The following is a 17,031-nucleotide window of genomic DNA, read 5'->3' as shown; positions in this document are numbered from 1 at the left end:
TAGCTGGCTCCTTCACGGAAGCCGCCAGACGGCGCATGCGCGGTGGCCGTCCCCCCCCCCCCCCCTTCGCGCTAGAACACACCTGTTGCTTCGAGGCTTCCAGCCGGCCCCTGGAGCCCGAGGTGTTCCTGGCTGAGGGAAACGGTTACTTCCTAGAGCTGCTCCGGTGCGCAGCTCCTGCCACGGTCAGGAGGCTGTTCTGTGCGAGCCTTCAGGTGGGGTTCCCTGTTGCAGCCTCCCTGAGGGAGCTGCTCTGTCCTGGTTGGGCCATCCCTCGGCCTGGGGTCTGCCCATCCAGTCAAGATGGAACTGGGAAGTGCCAGACCCAGCAATAAAACTCACACTCCAGGCTGGCGTTTCTTCTTCTGCCAGCCCTCCTCCACGTTCCCTCTTTAGGAAGACGAGAAAGGATATAAAACCTCGCGAGATGTTAAATACTGTCTCTTAAGTTTTTACCCCAAGTTTGGCTTCTATCAGTGAGCAGACTTGGGCCTTCTTTTAGCTTAACCGGTGTGGTAATTGCGTTAAAATTGCATCTTGAAATCAAAAAGGGGAAAGAAATGAGCGCTGGTGTATGCTGCCAGTTTTTAAAGTTTAGCGTCTATCCAGCTAACTCAGAAGCTTGCTTTACTCCCTGTGTTTTTACTTATGTTTATTAGAATGCAAAGGAAATAGGTTTCACTGCGGCATTTGCACTCACAATTTGTTTCTGTTGATCCTTCTGCCCTTTTTCTCCCCATCCCCTCCCCACTTTTTTTGCCTTTCTACCCCAGTGGTCCCCAGCCCATCTGCTCTCATGTCGCAAGTATTCTCTTACTCCCTAAACCGCTCTCTTGTCCCTCACCTCGCAGTTTCATGACCTGTACCCGCACTCACACCCTTCAATACCCCCTACTTATGTATTTAAAGCTGGCCTCTGCATGCAAGAAAGTACATGTGGTATTTGACTTTGCAAGTCTGGGTTATCTCATTTAAAATAACTTGCAAATCCATCTATTTTCCTGCCAATTTCATGACTTCATTTTTCTTTATAATTAAGTGAAATTCTATTGTATATGTATAGTGTTTCCAATATTGACTCATCTCTTTGGGACATCTAAGGTGGATCCATTCCCTGGCTATGGTGGATAGAGCAGCAAGAAACATGGATGTGCAGGTGTCCCTGTGGTTGGATATGGAGACCTTTGGGCATGTGCCAGAAGCAGTGTAGCTGAGTCATAAGGTTCTAGTTTTAGCTTTTCTTTGAGAAGTCTTCACACTGATTTCCAGGGTGTTGAGTTTGCACTCCCACCAGCACTCGATAAGGACTCCCCTTCTCCACATCCTTGCCATGCATTGTTTCCTTGATGATAGCTAGCTATTCTGATTGGGGTGAGACAGACTCTCAAAGTAGTTTCAATTTGCATTTCTCTGATGCTGTTGAACACTTTTTAAAACATCCGTTGATCATGTATGGTTTTTTTCTTTTGAGAATGGCCCATTTCATTAGCCTGTTTATTGATGGACATCTTTATCTTTGGGGGTTTAATTTTTTTCAGGTCTTTGTAAAGTTTAGATTTAATTTTTCTATTATTATTTTATGTGTACTGGTGTTTTGTCTGCATGTGCGTCTGTGCACCACATACATGCCTGATGCGCGCAGAGGCCAGAAGAGGGAGTTGGATCTCCCAGGAACTGGAGTTACAGGTGGTTGTGAACCACAGTGTGAATACTAGGAATTGAATCAGTGTTCTCTGGAGGAGCAGCTACTGCTCTTTACAACTGAGCCATCTCTCCAGGCTGTAAATTTTAGCTTTTAGCCTGCTGTCTGAAGTACAGCTAGCAAAGATTGCACACACACACACACACGCACACGCACACGCACACGCACACGCACACGCACACACACACACACACTGTAGTGACCATGCCTATTCACTAGGCTGCTAATTTCCTTTCTTTACTGTTCAGAAGCTTTTAAAATTTACATGATGAACCTGAGAGTGTCTGTGATCCCATCTTCCTGTCTTTTTCTGCAAATAACCATATAAGATTTTTGCAGCTGTCTTCTGATGCTATAGTTTAAACTTGTGCTTTTGGAAAGTAAAGTCATGTTGGCGGAGACATAAGAATTATTTCGCCAGGTGGTGGTGACACCTTTACTCCAGCACTCAGGAGGCAGAGCCAGGCTGATCTCTGTGAGTTCAAGGCCAGCCTGGTCTACAGAGTGAGTTCCAGGATAGGCTCCAAAGCTACACAGAGAAACCCTGTCTTTAAAAAAAATTCATGTTTCTCCTACATGAGTACTCACGTATCACAAGCAAGCAAATTTGTTAATTTTTTTAGGGAAGTACACTTAAATATAACTGTCTTATTTTTCAGTATCTATATTTTTCATAAAGTATTTTGTCTTTACTTAATATATTTATACCATTTTTATAAATTATTCTTTGTAAGCATAATAGATGTTATAAAATTAATTTTAGTGTCCTAATTATTTTAGATAAAATGAACAAAAAACCCCAGGGAACATGTTTTTTCTGAAATAATAGTAATTGATTAAAAAAAATAAAAGTAATGAAGAAGCATGGGCTCTCAGAGACCATCCTGAAAAGTTAGGGGGGAATAATATGTAATCCATAAATTGAATTCAAGAATCTGGAATAGGATTATTGAAAACAAATAAGAAAGAATGTACCAATTTCAAAACTTATCAGTTGAGCTGGGAGTGCAACTCAGTGATAGAACACACACTTAAGGAAAGCCTGCTTTGATCCTCTCATAAAAACCACTCTTGTTTGGAGCTGAAGAGTTGAGGACAAGAATGAAGATTATTAATGGTAGATAGAGGCAGACGCATAATTCCCCAGGTGCCATAGTTTGCATTCTATTGCTATGATAAACACTGTGACCAAAAGCAACTTGGAAAGGAAAGGGCTTCTTTGGCTTATACATGCTGATCACAGTCAAGCATTAGGGGAAGTCAAGGCAGGAACTCAAACAGGAGCAGAGGCAGGAACCTTGGCCACTTACTGGCTTGTTCAGCCCACTTTCTTATACAACTCAGAACTATCTGCCCAGAAATGGCACCGCCACAGCAGTCTGGGCCCTCCCACATTCATCTTTAATCCAGGAAATGCCCCCACAGGCTCACCTACAAGCCCATCTGATACAGGCAGTTCCACAGTCAAGATTCCCTCCCTTCCAGAGAGTTTCCACTCTTTCCATTGATCATGCTAACCTCAGCCACAACTCTTTTCAACTGAAAACTGTTTTCTGGTGCCAGGATTTGTGTACATGTTTGTAATCCTGGCACTTGGGAGGTAGAAACAGATAGGTAAGGAATTAAAGTCAGTATTACCTCCAGTGAGTTCAAGGCCACCCTGGGCTACATAAGATCCAGTTTCAAAAAATAAAAATGTATGGAGCTGGAAAGGGTGGACCAGTGGTTAAGAACACTGGCTGCTCTTCTAGAGGACCCAGGCTCAATTCCCACCATCCACAAGGTGACTGACTCATAACCGTCTGTAACTCCAGTTCCAAAGGATCTGATGTCCTCTTTTGGTCCCCACAGGCACTATAGGTGCACACATAAATGCAGGCAGAACACCCATACACATAAAACAAAAACAAATCTCTACAATAAACGTTATATTTTCATTGTTGAAAGTTTGATTTTTTTAAAGAAATCTTTCATTATTAAACACACCTATCTAAGTTGGACATTAGTGATGCATGCCTTTAATCTCAGCACTCAGGAGGCAGAGGCAAACAGATCTTTGAATTCAAGCCCAGCCTGGTCTACAGAGCAAGCTCCAAGACATGCAGCGCTGCACAGAGAAACCCTGTCTCAAAAAACAAAAAAGGGGCCAGATGTTATGTCACACGTCTTTCATCCCAGTGCTGGGGAGGCAGAGGCAGGCAGATCTCTGTGAGTTCGAAGCCAGCCTAGTCTACAAAGCAAGTTCCAGGACAGCCCTGTCTTGAAAAACAAGCAAACAAACCAAAAATTAAGAAAAACATAGCCTGTGTGTACTTTGCTCTACCATTGTCTTGGGAGTCTAAAAATAGTTTAAATAACTGTGTTAAAGTACTTGCATACTAAATTCTTTAATTCATGACATTTCTAGATTTGTTTCTATTAGCTTCTTTGGACTCTTGGTTACAGGTTATAATTTTTCCTGCTTGTTTTCATGCCTAAAAAGTTCATTTTCAATTTTTAGATTAGTTAGCATGCAAAATAATAGATTTATATGACATTTACATACATACATACATAGATAAAATTGCAAAATCCTATTTTGCATTTTTCCTCACATTTGCTCCCACACTACCCCACTTGTTCCTTTCCCTCTCTCCCCAGGACTCCCCCTTGTACTTTCATGTCATATAGGGGTTTTTTATTATTATTTTTTGCTTGTATGTGTGGTTTATGTGTGCATGTGTTCACATGGGTATGGAAACACATTCATATATGTGTGTAGGCATGGGTGTCCTGAAGTTGATGGTGTCCTTGATAACTCTTACTTTTAGTGAGGCAGGATCTCTCTAAGGTCCTGGAGCTGTCTAATTCTAGCTAGTCTAACTAGCCAGCCTGCCTCGAGGATGCTCTGTCTCTGTCTCCCAGACGCTGGAATTGCTGACAGCTGTCATGTCTGCCTGGCTTTTCTGTGGGTTTAAATTCTGGTCCTCATACTTGATGGCAAGTGCTTTATACGCTGAACCATCTCCATAAGTCATATCTATATTTTTTTTAAATCTATATGAAAGGATAAACGGTGCTAACACTATATCATGCATATGAAAGAAAGTGTTGTGTTCGTCTTTCTGAGCCTGGCTTATTTTGCTTAACATAATGTTCTACAGTTCCATCCATTTTCCTGCAAGTGACAGAACTCCATTCTTTATGTCTGAAGAAAACCCAGTTGTGGACATATTCTGCTTTTCCTGTATACACATTCAACTGTCATTAGGCATCCAAGCTGTATCTCTATCTTGGTTGTTATGAATAGTGTAGAGATATGCAAATATCTCTCTGGAGTGATGATGTATATTCCTTTGGAAATACACACAAAAGTGATGTAATTGGATCCTGTGTGTTTCCATCTTTGGTTTTTTGAGGACTCTCCATACTGATTTCCATAGGGTCTGCTCCAGTTTTCATTACAACCAGCAGTGGATAAGGGTTCTTCCTTTCCTCTCCTCTTCTACCTCATTTGTTGCTATTTGTTTTCTTGACAATAGACTGGGGCAAGATAGATAGAATTTTCCTGGTAGCTAAGGATGTTTGGTGATTATTTAACACATTAGTAACGAATTAAAAGTTTTTATTAGCAAGAATGATAGATAGGACTGAGAGAAGTTGAGAAGTTCTATTATTTTTTGAAAAGGAATAAACATAAAATCAAGAAAACTTTCTTTTAAAAACCTTTCAGGGGGGTTGGGAATTTAGGTCAGTGGTAGAGTGCTTACCTAGCAAGCGCAAGGCCCTGGGTTTGGTCCTCAGCTCTGGGGGAAAAAAAAAAAACCTTCCATGGACTGAGTTCAGCAGTTAAGAGCACTTGTTGCTCTTTTAGAGGACCTGGCTTTGGTTTCTAGCACCAACATGGTGTTCCACAAACATCTGTAACTCCAGTTCTAGGAGACCCAGTGCCATCTTCTGGTCTCCACGGGCACTAGGTATGCATATTGTATACATATATACATGTAGGCAAAGCATCACATACACACCAAATAAAACAAATTAATTAATTTAAAGTAATACTTTCAAGAAGGCTGACAAGATGGCAGAGCAGGTAAAGGCACTTGTCACCAAGCCTGGGAATCTGAGTTCAATCCCAGGACCCACATGGTGGAAGGTGAGAACTGACACTCACAAGTTGTTCTACATTGTTTTCTGACTTACACACACACACACACACACACACACACACACACACAAATGTAATTTTTAGAAGACCTGCAAGAAAATCAATAGGCCCTACATACCTTCCCCAAAAGAAAATGTAAATAAATATAAAAGGAGGCTGAAGAGATGACTCATCATGTAAGTACTGCCCTTGCAGAGGATCCACATGGGATGATTTACAATCTGTAACTATCTTTAGGGGGATCTAGCACCCCCTTCTGGTCTCCCTGGGCACTGCACCTACATGCATAAACCCATAGACACATTAATTAAAAATAAAATCTTTTCCTTAAAAAAAAAAAAAAGAAAAAAAGAAAAAAGAAAGAAAGAACTGGAAGGAGAAGATGGTTTTTGTGTTTTCATCACCAGTAGAGCATTCCACTTAAAGAATGATTGCCATGAAGTTGTTGATGTTCCTATTGCATTCACTTATTACCTGGTTTTCTTTTCAGTCATCAAATTGAAGAAACATTTCCACCACTTACAAGGGGCCCTCACACTCCCTTGATGGTTGACCAGCTGTCCCAATGGGATTTTTGCTAAGTAAAGCTGCCACTCGTCCATCTGCTGTGCTGGTGGATTCAGAAGTGAACAATCACTTAATGCAAGGAGCTGAGAAGCGTGGATTGGAACCAGTGACTCGGTTATTTCAAAACACCAAGAAAATAAAGTTAGAAGACACGAACCAAGAAAACTTCACAAGAAAGGAAGGGATTGACAGAGGATGGGATACCATGGGCTACGTGAAGGAAAACGATGGCCTAGAAATAACAGATTTGGAATGAAGTCACCTGGACAGATTACCAAAGAAATCAAAAATTGCTTTTGATTAGAGGATGTGTTCAATGTAGCTAAAGTCCATTAGGAAGCGTAAGAAAATGAAGAAATGGCTAAAAGGCCCTCCTAAATCCAAGGCAGATGTCTGCAGGGTATATCCTATCCCTGTCGAACACCACGCTTATTTTTACTAACAGTTCGAACACCATGCTTATTTTTACTAACAGTATTTGGTACTAATGCACTTTACTGTAATTATAATAAACATTATAGCAAGTAGTATAAAAAGTGGATCTAAGCAAAACATGACTATTTCACATCTTTTCTGGTGAAGTACTTTTATATGCTGCACTTCCAGTTCAAGGGTTTGCTTTGGAGTCCTTTACCTTTCTAAATGTTCAGGGAGTCTTTCTGCTCTGTGAGAGAGCATGGTTGATGGCTCCTTAGAAAAGAACAGTGACCCATCTCTCTTCAGAAGCAGTTCAAACTCGTTTGTCTGCTTCTGCCATGCTACCTTCATTTCAGTGTTAGGACTTAATTCTTTCCAAATTAAATGTGTTTGTCTTGCAATAACTACCGTTTTATAACAATATGTCATATAATAAAAACTTCTTTTATATCTGTTGTTAAGATATGTGTAGTCTGAAACAATGGTACTGTCCCAAGTAATGGTAGATGAAATGAAAACTATTTTGTATCTAGATATATGGTGAATTGTAATTATTTATATAGTATATGGAGTTTGTTTGTTTGCTTGGTTAGTTTATTGTTGTTTGGTTTTGGTTTTGGTTTGATGTTGGTTCTTGAATTTAAGGTGTTGAACATGGTAAACATGCAGCTCTGCTACTGAGTTCTACCCTATGTTTTGAACATGTTCTTGTATGCTAATATTTAATAACTATATCTATTGTCTAATTGCATTATCTCTTTAATATTATTAAAGATAGAAGGCATATTGGGATGGGAAGAGAACAGTATTTTATGAGGCAGGCCAATTCTAAAGAAATGAATAGAGCCTAATGTTAAAAACACAGTTAAGCCGGGCGGTGGTGGCGCACGCCTTTAATCCCAGCACTTGAGAGGCAGAGCCAGGCGGATCTCTGTGAGTTCGAGGCCAGCCTGGGCTACCAAGTGAGTTCCAGGAAAGGCACAAAGCTACACAGAGAAACCCTGTCTCGAAAAACCAAAAAAAAAAAAAAAAAAACCACAGTTAAATGGAACATACTTCTTTTTATTCTTCACAAAGCATAATTCTCTTTTTTCTTCTCTTATTTTTAATTTTATTATGTGTATGGATTCCGTTTTGCCTGTATTTATACCTTTGGCCTATGTGGTGCCTGGTGCTCATTGAGGCTGGAAGAGGGCATCAGATCCTCTCAGAGTGGAGTTACAGTTGTGAATTTCCGTGTGAGTGCTAGAAATTGAACTTGGTTCCTCTGGAAGAGTTGCTCTTAACCGCTAATCCATCTCTCCAGCCCCCAGAATATAATTCTTTAAGAAAGAAAAAAATTGCAGAAATAGGTCACTGAGCAGGATCTAGGATCACCAAGGAGACAAATTCTGAGTATGTCTATAAGGAAGCATCCAGAGAGGGTTAATTGACTTGAGGTGGGAAGATCCATTCTGAATGTGGCATCATTCCATGTGCTGGGATCCTAGACTGAATAAAAAAGACTGTAAGAGAAGTGCTAGCACTCATTGTTTTCTGCTTCCTGACTGCTAATGCAACGTGACCAGCTGCCTCGTACTCTGCTGCACCTTATGCCCTCAGACTATAAGCCCCAATAAACAGTTCCTTTTGAATTACGTTGCTTTCGTCAGATATTTTGTCAAAGCAACAAGTAATGAATTCACCTTATCTAAGATCATTCTTGGTGCTGGAGATAGAGCAAAATAGCTACTGCCTTCATAGTGATGCCAGAGAAGACATGTTATACAGCAATTATATCAAGTACAAAGTGTGTTTTGCCATGAGAAAAGCAAAGCATTCAGAAAGCCACAACAACAGCTATAACATAAACTTGATTGTAGCAACTAGGAAGACCTCTCTGAAGGCGACGTAACTTAGAGTTAAGTGGTTATCCAAATGGATGATGGCAATGTTAATCCAGGTAAAGTGTAGCAGGATATAGTTATGGGATGGAGTGAGATGTGACCAAGGAAGAGAGGTGGAGGCAGATGCAGTGAGGTTTCATGGAGGAATGAGGGAACTCAGGACTGTAGAGTCTGGATAGCTCAAGCTTTCAAAGTATGGAACTATAAGATGGAGCTATTTTTTTATTTAGATGCTCTTATGCCCTGCATTACACCATATTATGTAAAACTGTGTTGTTGGTTTTTTCTCAAGACTGATTTGTCCTGAGTCCATTTTACAAGCAGCTTTGACTCCATTTTGAAGATGGAGGATGACTGTGCACTTGGGTGAACATATAATTATCACCATCTGCCTTGCACCCTCAAGAAGCACAGACTAATAAATGACTTATTCTTGGGCGTAGACAGGGAGCCACTTCATAAATTTATCAAGGTGAATTGGTACTATAGGAGCACATGGCTGTATTAAAATCATATCAGGACTGTCACATTGGCTCAGCAGGTAAGGCACATGCCACCAAAGCCTGACAACTTGAGTTTGATCCCCAGAACCCATTTGGTAGAAGAGAGCATGTTTTCCTCTGACCTCCATAGCATACACACATGCAAAATAGATCAGTTCTCTCCCTTGGACCTCATGAGGAGGCAGAGACCTATAATTGTGATTGTGATGGCCCCACTAACTTGTAATCTGACAACTCCCAGCTCTCCCAGGGGTTTCAGCTCTGCTTTGTCCCTCTGCTTTGTCCCAGCTGTTGACATAGGCTACTCAAATTGCCATCTGCCTGCCTGTCTGCTTGTCTGGACCTGTTGTCTGTCTGTCCACCCATTTGTTCTTTTGGACCAGTTCCTGCCCTTCACCACTGCAGCTAGACTCAACTCTACAGCTTATCTCTGACCCTGACTCTATAGCAGCAGCCACACCCCTTTCCAAAACTGTCAGTTGATTCGGTATCTGACAGCCATAGGCTCCTTTGCATTTCTATCTGTTTCCCAGCTTTAGCCTCTCAGGCCTCTTTGAAATTTCTTAAAATTCCTTATTTCTTTTACCCTTTGTAGTCATTCTGTAACCTACATATATGCATACAGATAGATTGGTTGATTTGCTGTCTACTGTGTGTAATCTCAGAGGTAATATAGTAAACAAAATGTAAATGAAAGAATCTGGACTGAGCACCATGGCTAATGCCTTTAATCCCAGCCCTTGGGAGGTAGAGGCAGGAAATCTCTGTGAGGCCATCCTGGTCTATGTACTTAGTTCCAGGCAAGCCTGGCTTACAGGGTGAGACCCTATCTCACCCACAAAAAGAAGTTTTAAGACGATCAGACAGATAAAAAGCAGAAGGAGAAATTCTGTCACCAGGGGACTATGAAGCATGTTTGAGTGTCATTGGAAATTCCAGAGGGTCCACATTATCCTGCTCCTTAACTCTAGTCTGGCTTTGCTGTTCCTGTTCTTGTAGCCACAAGAACTTGGGTGAAAGCCAGACGTGGTGGCACATGCCTTTAATCCCAGCACTCAGGAGGCAGAGGCAGGTAGATCTCTGAGTTCAAGGCTAGCCTGGTCTACAGAGTGAGTTCCAGGACAGCCAGAGCTACCTAGAGAAGCCCTGTCTGGAAAAACACCAGCAAAACAAAACCAAACAAACAAACTGTGGTGGAAATGCTGCTTCCAACTGCTTTGAATCAAACTGCCGCACTAGCTAATCAGCACCTGCCTGAGTGTAAATAGAGACCATTTTGAACTGCACAGTTTAGCCAGCTCTTACTAAAAGAAACCAGCAGAGGAATCGCCCAGTTTGCCCTTGTTATTAGTAAGTCACTCATATCTGAGACGGCGTTCTACCCTGCAATAGCTAGCAGAAAATATTGCGTTGCTACCTTGCTGCTGGGGAATTTCCCATGTACTTGATCCGCAGAGGTTCTGTTTCTTTTCAGCAGGGATTTTCTAGCCCACAGCAATATGGAGCACCCCATACCCCAGACGTAAACACCATTACCCCCTGATCTGCTCAGGCCAGGTTATTATTTGGCCTGTATTGCAGCTAACAATTATTCCTTCGAATTCAATTTGCCTTTCAACACTGACCTTGAATTTCTTCACATTCACTATGAAGAGATAATGTAAAGGCCCAGGGCAATGCCTACTACATGTTAGCAGAGTAATTGCTGGCAGTCGTGCCTGGTATGTGACCTGCCTGCTCTGGATTTCTGAGACTACCTCAAAATTCGCTCCAAGAAATGCTCCTCTCCTCCCTTCGCCCTTGACAGCCCTCATCTTACTGTCATTCGAGGAACCCCATCTGTACTAGGGCTTTACATCTTTTGGTAGTTGCTTGAAAGTGGCTTGCGTTCTTTCCGCGAATCTAGTTTTGGATTCGTTGACCTGCTGTAAGACACCCTTAAAAACCTAGCAGGGACAGGAAAGACATAGGAGCTCCTCCTTCAGTCTTGGCCACGCCCTTTCTAAGACCGGGGGGAGGAGCGGCACGCCCAGGGGGCGGGTCTTTCAGGGGGCGGGACTCTGTGGGGCGTGTCCTCCTGGGAGCTGTCCCTCGCTAAGGCCAACCTCCATGGGAGTGGCTGGAGGGGAAGAACTGGGTCACGCGTGCTGAGTGCTCCAGGTCCCGCGTGTGCCGATTGAGCTTTAGTTTGCAGAACAAAAGCTACGGGCGAGACCGGAAGAGGCAGGTGAGTGAAGCCGGAAGCAGATCTAGCAGATTTATTTGCTAGGTGTGGCAGCACTCGCTGAGCGGTAGCGGGTGCTGCGTGTACCACGTGTCCGTCACTTGGGCCCCTCGGACTAGTCCTGAAAGCTCTGCCGGTTACCCCCGGTGCTCCGGACGTCGTAACTTCACTATTATGAACAGTTGGTTCTATTAGGGTGTTGGATAAACTAAGCAAGACATTGAATGCTAGTCGCGTGCCTGCTCAGGAAGGGTACAATTTGCTTAAGTCCGTAATGAGATTCCGGGCTTGGATCGCGTTGTCAGGGAGCTAGCAAAGTTTTGGTAAGGCCTTGTGAGGAAGGTGGGCCTGTGGTTTGGTTTTGCGTTGCTCTCTGTTCGTGGAGAAGCATGTCTGGCCGTGCAAAGTGTGTCGGGGAACGTGAAACTGCCTACTGAGGAAAAAAAATTATAACACTAATAATGAAGATGAAAACAGAGACCTGGGGATTGCTCGGCGGTACAGCTCAAACCTAGATTGAGCAAGTTCCTGGGTTCAATCCCTTGCACAGCTAAACTTTTAAAATATGAGTGTAGATAATTGTATCAACCACACTCCAGCGCAGGCACCATGCCCAGGAGTAGCTGTCCAACACAAAACTAACTCCATAGGCTTTTTGTGTGAACTTTTTGTTCCTTGTGGGGAAGGGGGTATTTTTCTGTCTTATTGGTCTTTTGCTTATTTTTATTTTAGTTTTTGTGGATTTTATTTGTTTTTTAAAGAAAACATAAGGTCGGTTGGATAGAGAGGTGGCAAGGTCTGGCAAAGAGGGGGAGGGGAAGGAACATGAGCAAAATACATGAAAAAAATTTTAACTAAAAAAAATAAGAGTGTAGAGAGAGGTGCAAAGTAACTTTGTAGAAGCAAAATTCTACCAGGCTTTCAAAGGATGGACTGTTTCATTTAGTCAGGAGTCAGCTACAGGAGAACAGAATAAAAGAGAAACGCATTAATCTCAGAGGGTGTGGGCATGCCTTCAGCCCTGAAGCAAAGTCTCCAGCACTAGTTCCAGAACAACCTGGGCTACATAAAGAAACCCTGTCTGGGGTGGGGGCATAATGTGTTCTGATATCTAAAACACTTTGTGGCACTTACTAATCATTCCATCTAACTCCTCAATCTTGACTCACATGTTACCATTTTAATGAGGCCTAGATTAACAATCCTCTTTAAATTTGACTCACGTACAGATTTCCAGCCCTCCCTAATCTGGCTCTACTTTTTCTTTTCCTTGTAATTCTTATCATCTTTATGTGGTTCATTGATGAATCCCAGAATTTGACAAATTGATACCTTTGGTGTAGTTAATTCACACTGTATATATATGCCTGGGTAAATGGAGTTCTTTTAAAATATGATTAAAATGCATTAATTAAACAAATATGCAACCCATGCATTGGACTAACTCATGAATTAAATCAGTTCTAGAACCCTTATCAAGATCTCAGTTTTCCCTGGTTAATCTCAGACTATAGTTAATTTATTAAGGTAAATTCCAGTTTGACACATCTTTTAGGAATCCTGTACACTTGAAAGAATACGTGTTAAATGAGAAAAAAAGATCAGAAGAGAAGACCCTATAATTGTAATTGTTTCAGTCCATCTCATATTAGTCTGGTATGAATGGTTTATACATAATACATTTAATTCAGTCATCCTATGTGCTCTTGAATTGAATTCAATTGAAGGCAGTTAAATCAGATAAGATTAAACTTTTTACCTAAAACTATTCAATTAGTAAGTTGCAAAGCTTAAAATTTAAAAGCAACAATTCTACCTTAACCTCTATCTATTCACAAGAGTGGCAATCTTAACCTTAGGAAAGGATGTCACAAGGTCTTTTCAAATCCCAACTTCCATGACCACATTCTAGTTTATTAGTATCCAGCACATCATGACACCTATTCTTCACTGTTTCTCCCTTGGATCACCGTAGAAGAGGATATCTGGGCTCCAGGTTCAGTACCCTGTCTCAAAGAATATAGTAGAGAATGATAGAAGAAGACTAACATTGACCTCTGACCTGCACATGCACAAATGTGTATGTGTACATACACACACACACACACAAAAAAAAAAACTTGATATAAAAATAAACTTAATGGTAATTGAAAGCCAGTAATGGTAGTGTATGTCTATGCTCAAGTTGAAGCTAGGGCACAGGACTATTTGAACCCAGGGGTTCAAGGTAAGATGGGCAACATAGGGATGCCCCATCTCAGGGTGGGGGAAGTTGCTTGAAGTAACAGTACCATACACTTTTAGGGGAAAACTTGAATGTGTGAAGGATATACACAAGAACAGAAGTAAAACTGGTTGTTTATACCAAAATGTTGATTATCTCCTGATGATAGGATTCTGGATTCTTTCACTTTCTTCTTTTTGCTAATCTATTATTTTTCTCAATGAAAATGTATTGTGAATTCAAAAATAATTTATTTGACTTTGTTGTACATTACTTAATGTATTTATTTCATACTTACTATATGAAAACTGTCCACTTATTTCATTTTAGTTGACATTTATCTTCATTGATTTCCTTTGAGCACTCTGTGATGGAGCTGCTCAGGACTAAGGGGAAAGCTGAAAAGGGAGAGAAAAGCAACTGGTCCGGACCCTGTGATGAGTTTTGAATAATTAACTAAAGAATAGAATTTAATTTTTTTCATTGAATTAACTTTCCTTCTTTTGCCTTGTTTCAAAAGCATGCTAATCCCGTTTTCCATGAAGAACTGCTTCCGGTTTCTACGTCACCACAAGGTCCCAACAGCTGGCTTTAGAAACCCAGCCACACATGGGCTCATTTTACAGTCGATCTCCAATGACGTGTATCAAAATCTGGCTATAGAAGACTGGATCCATGACCACATACATCTAGAAGGCAAGCCAATTCTCTTCCTTTGGAGGAATTCTCCCTGCGTTGTCATTGGGAGGCACCAGAACCCATGGCAGGAGTGTAATCTCCACCTGATGAGACGGGAAGGTATAAAACTGGCTCGGAGAAGGAGTGGAGGAGGAACAGTGTACCACGATATGGGGAATATCAACCTGACCTTCTTTACCACCAAGACCAAGTACAACAGAATGGAAAACTTGAAACTAATCGTGAGAGCTCTGAATACTGTCCAACCCCACCTGGACGTGCAGCCTACCAAAAAGCTTGACCTGTTACTCGATGGGCAGTTTAAAATCTCAGGAACTGCATCAAAGATTGGCCGGATTGCTGCGTATCACCATTGCACCTTGTTATGCAGTACCGACAGGACAGCTTTGTCTTCTTTGCTGAAGAGCCCATACCAAGGCATAAAGAGCAATGCCACTCCCAGCATCCCTTCCGTAGTCAAAAATCTTCTGGAAAAAGATCCCACGCTGACCTGTGAAGTTCTGATGGATGCTATTGCTGCAGAGTATGCTGCTTATCATCAAATTGATAATCACATTAACCTAATCAACCCAGCAGATGAGACACAGTTTCCTGGAATAAACAGCAAAGTCAAAGAACTGCAAAGTTGGGAGTGGATATATGGCTGGACTCCTAAGTTTAGTGTGAACACCACATTTCATGTGCCGTATGAACAGGCACATTTGGAAATTCAAGTGTCCATCGATGTAAAGAATGGACGAATTGAAACCTGTGACATAAAAGCACCTGATCATTGGTTGCCACTGGAAATAGGTAACAAATTAAACTCAAGCTTTATTGGCAGCAAATTCTGCCCCATTGAAACCACCCTGCTAACAAATATATTATTGAGAACATGTCCAGATGACCAGCACTTACATAGTAAATGGAATATTCTGTGTGAAAAAATTAGGGCAATAATGTGACTGAGTAACTTTCTTTATACTGGCAATTTCAATGGTATTTGGAACATGATATTTGGACCACACTGGCCTCAAACTCAGAGATCTGCCTGCTTCTGACCCCTGAGTTCTGGGATTAAAGATATGTACCACCACGACCAATGATTCATAAATTTATTACCTTGTATCTGTGCTTTGTTGTTTTGTTCTTTGTTTTTTGAGACAGGGTTTCTCTGTGTAACCCTGGATGTCCTGGAACTTATTATGTAGACCAGGCTAACCTTGAACTCAAGAGATCTGCCTCCCAAGGTCTAGGATTAAAGGCGCGTGCCACCACCACCTGGCAACCTTTTTATTGGGTCTTTAACCAGAGTGAATCAACATAGTCTCTCCCCAAATTTTCCTGCTAAGATCCCTTTACTTTTCCAACTTTATCATACTCCAGACTTTTTCAGATAGTAACATCACTGTTGGCTGCGTCTTAACTCTACAACTAACCCATCCCTACACTTTTGCTCCCACAGTACTGTGTATTTATTGAGTGTCCACCACACACCAAGCACTGTGTTAGGTGCTGTTCACAGTATGTGAAATACACGTCCTCTGACCTCAGGAACTGACAAGTTTAGTCAAGAGGTGTTTGACATATCAGACTAAAATTAGAGTAAAAACCAGTTTTTACATGGAGCACACATACACTTAGCTTTAAGCTGTAATTTTTCACAGAAAGTGTCCACATCTCAGCTGGTAGTTCTCATGTTGGTCTGTTCCCTCCCTATAATAAATCCCTTCATTTCGCTTACCTCAAGTAATAGCAGTTTTTTGATGATCTTTACTGAGAATTCCTCCTGGTGCAATCATTTAGGAACAGAGTCCAGTTTGAAGTTTAGGAGAATTGGGAGAACTAAGTTTGGTTTTGTTCTGAGGCCTGACCAGACTTCCGTGCATGCTAAGCACATGCATTACTCAACTGTACCCCCCAGCCGCACTCAACTCTTGTATTTAAAAGGAAAGGTGGAGATGTGTGCTTGAGGAAAACTGAGTTTCAAGACAGGAGTGGCCAACTGGGTCAAACATTCCTGAAATGACAACTATTACAGAGTTCAAAAGTTCCCTTTAGAAAAGGATGGGGATTATGGACAAGAAAAGAATAGAGAAGTGGGTATGATTCTGTAACATACATATATGAAAATGCCACAGTGCAACCCATTCTATTGTATAACTAATATATGCTGATAACTTAAATATAATGTGTGCATTAGGAGCTGGACATGATAGCACACACCGGTGTCTCAGCATTCGGGGGCTGAAGCAGGAAAACCACCGTTGTGAGACCAATCTTTGCTACAGAGTGAAAATCCAGTCTAAAGAAGGCAAGTGCCTGTGGAGTAAGTGGTAGAAAGGTCACTCCGGACCTTGATGACCTCACTGCAGTGCTCTGGGCAGCAGCCACGAGTGAATGAAGTGAGCGGAGCCCTTGGTGAGGAAATGCAAAAACAACTCCTCCAAAGGAGTTCCATGTTTCATGGGGAAAAAAAAAAATAGGGCAGCGGCTTGCTGGGCATGTGTGTGTCACTGGCTCCTCATTGTCTAGGCTCCAGTGGCGCCTGGGTGGAGACAGGTGGAAGTGGTGTTGACTGAGTAATCAGAACTATGTGAAAGAGATTTCTTCCTGGGTGACAAGGTCCTCCTCTGGCTGGTACCACACCTAAAGTCGTTGGTTTTTTTGTTTGTTTGTTTGT

General features: G+C 41.7%; 2 protein-coding genes across 3 annotated transcripts; both read left to right on the top strand.

Moving 5' to 3' along the window:
* Nucleotides 1-100: 100 nt before the first annotated feature.
* Nucleotides 101-7,281, top strand: C16_21H2orf15 (chromosome 16_21 C2orf15 homolog). Its single transcript, XM_059282209.1, has 2 exons — nt 101-215; nt 6,340-7,281. Exon 2 carries the CDS (start codon nt 6,415-6,417, stop codon nt 6,670-6,672), a length of 258 nt encoding a protein of 85 aa, XP_059138192.1. The 5' UTR covers nt 101-215; nt 6,340-6,414; the 3' UTR covers nt 6,673-7,281.
* Nucleotides 110-15,476, top strand: Lipt1 (lipoyltransferase 1). 2 transcript variants are annotated; one of them, XM_059282208.1, is made up of 2 exons: nt 110-215; nt 14,191-15,476. In XM_059282208.1, the coding sequence occupies exon 2, from the start codon at nt 14,192-14,194 to the stop codon at nt 15,311-15,313; it is 1,122 nt and encodes a 373-aa protein (XP_059138191.1). In that variant the 5' UTR covers nt 110-215; nt 14,191; the 3' UTR covers nt 15,314-15,476. The 2 variants fall into 2 exon arrangements, with proteins under 2 accessions (XP_059138191.1, XP_059138190.1); XM_059282207.1 differs by lacking the exon at nt 110-215 and adding an exon at nt 11,331-11,449.
* Nucleotides 15,477-17,031: the final 1,555 nt, after the last annotated feature.

Source organism: Peromyscus eremicus, chromosome 16_21, assembly GCF_949786415.1.
Source record: "Peromyscus eremicus chromosome 16_21, PerEre_H2_v1, whole genome shotgun sequence".
NCBI classification, from domain to species: domain Eukaryota; kingdom Metazoa; phylum Chordata; class Mammalia; order Rodentia; family Cricetidae; genus Peromyscus; species Peromyscus eremicus.
Note: the sequence above shows the minus strand (reverse complement) of the source record. Positions and strands in the feature narration are given on the sequence as shown.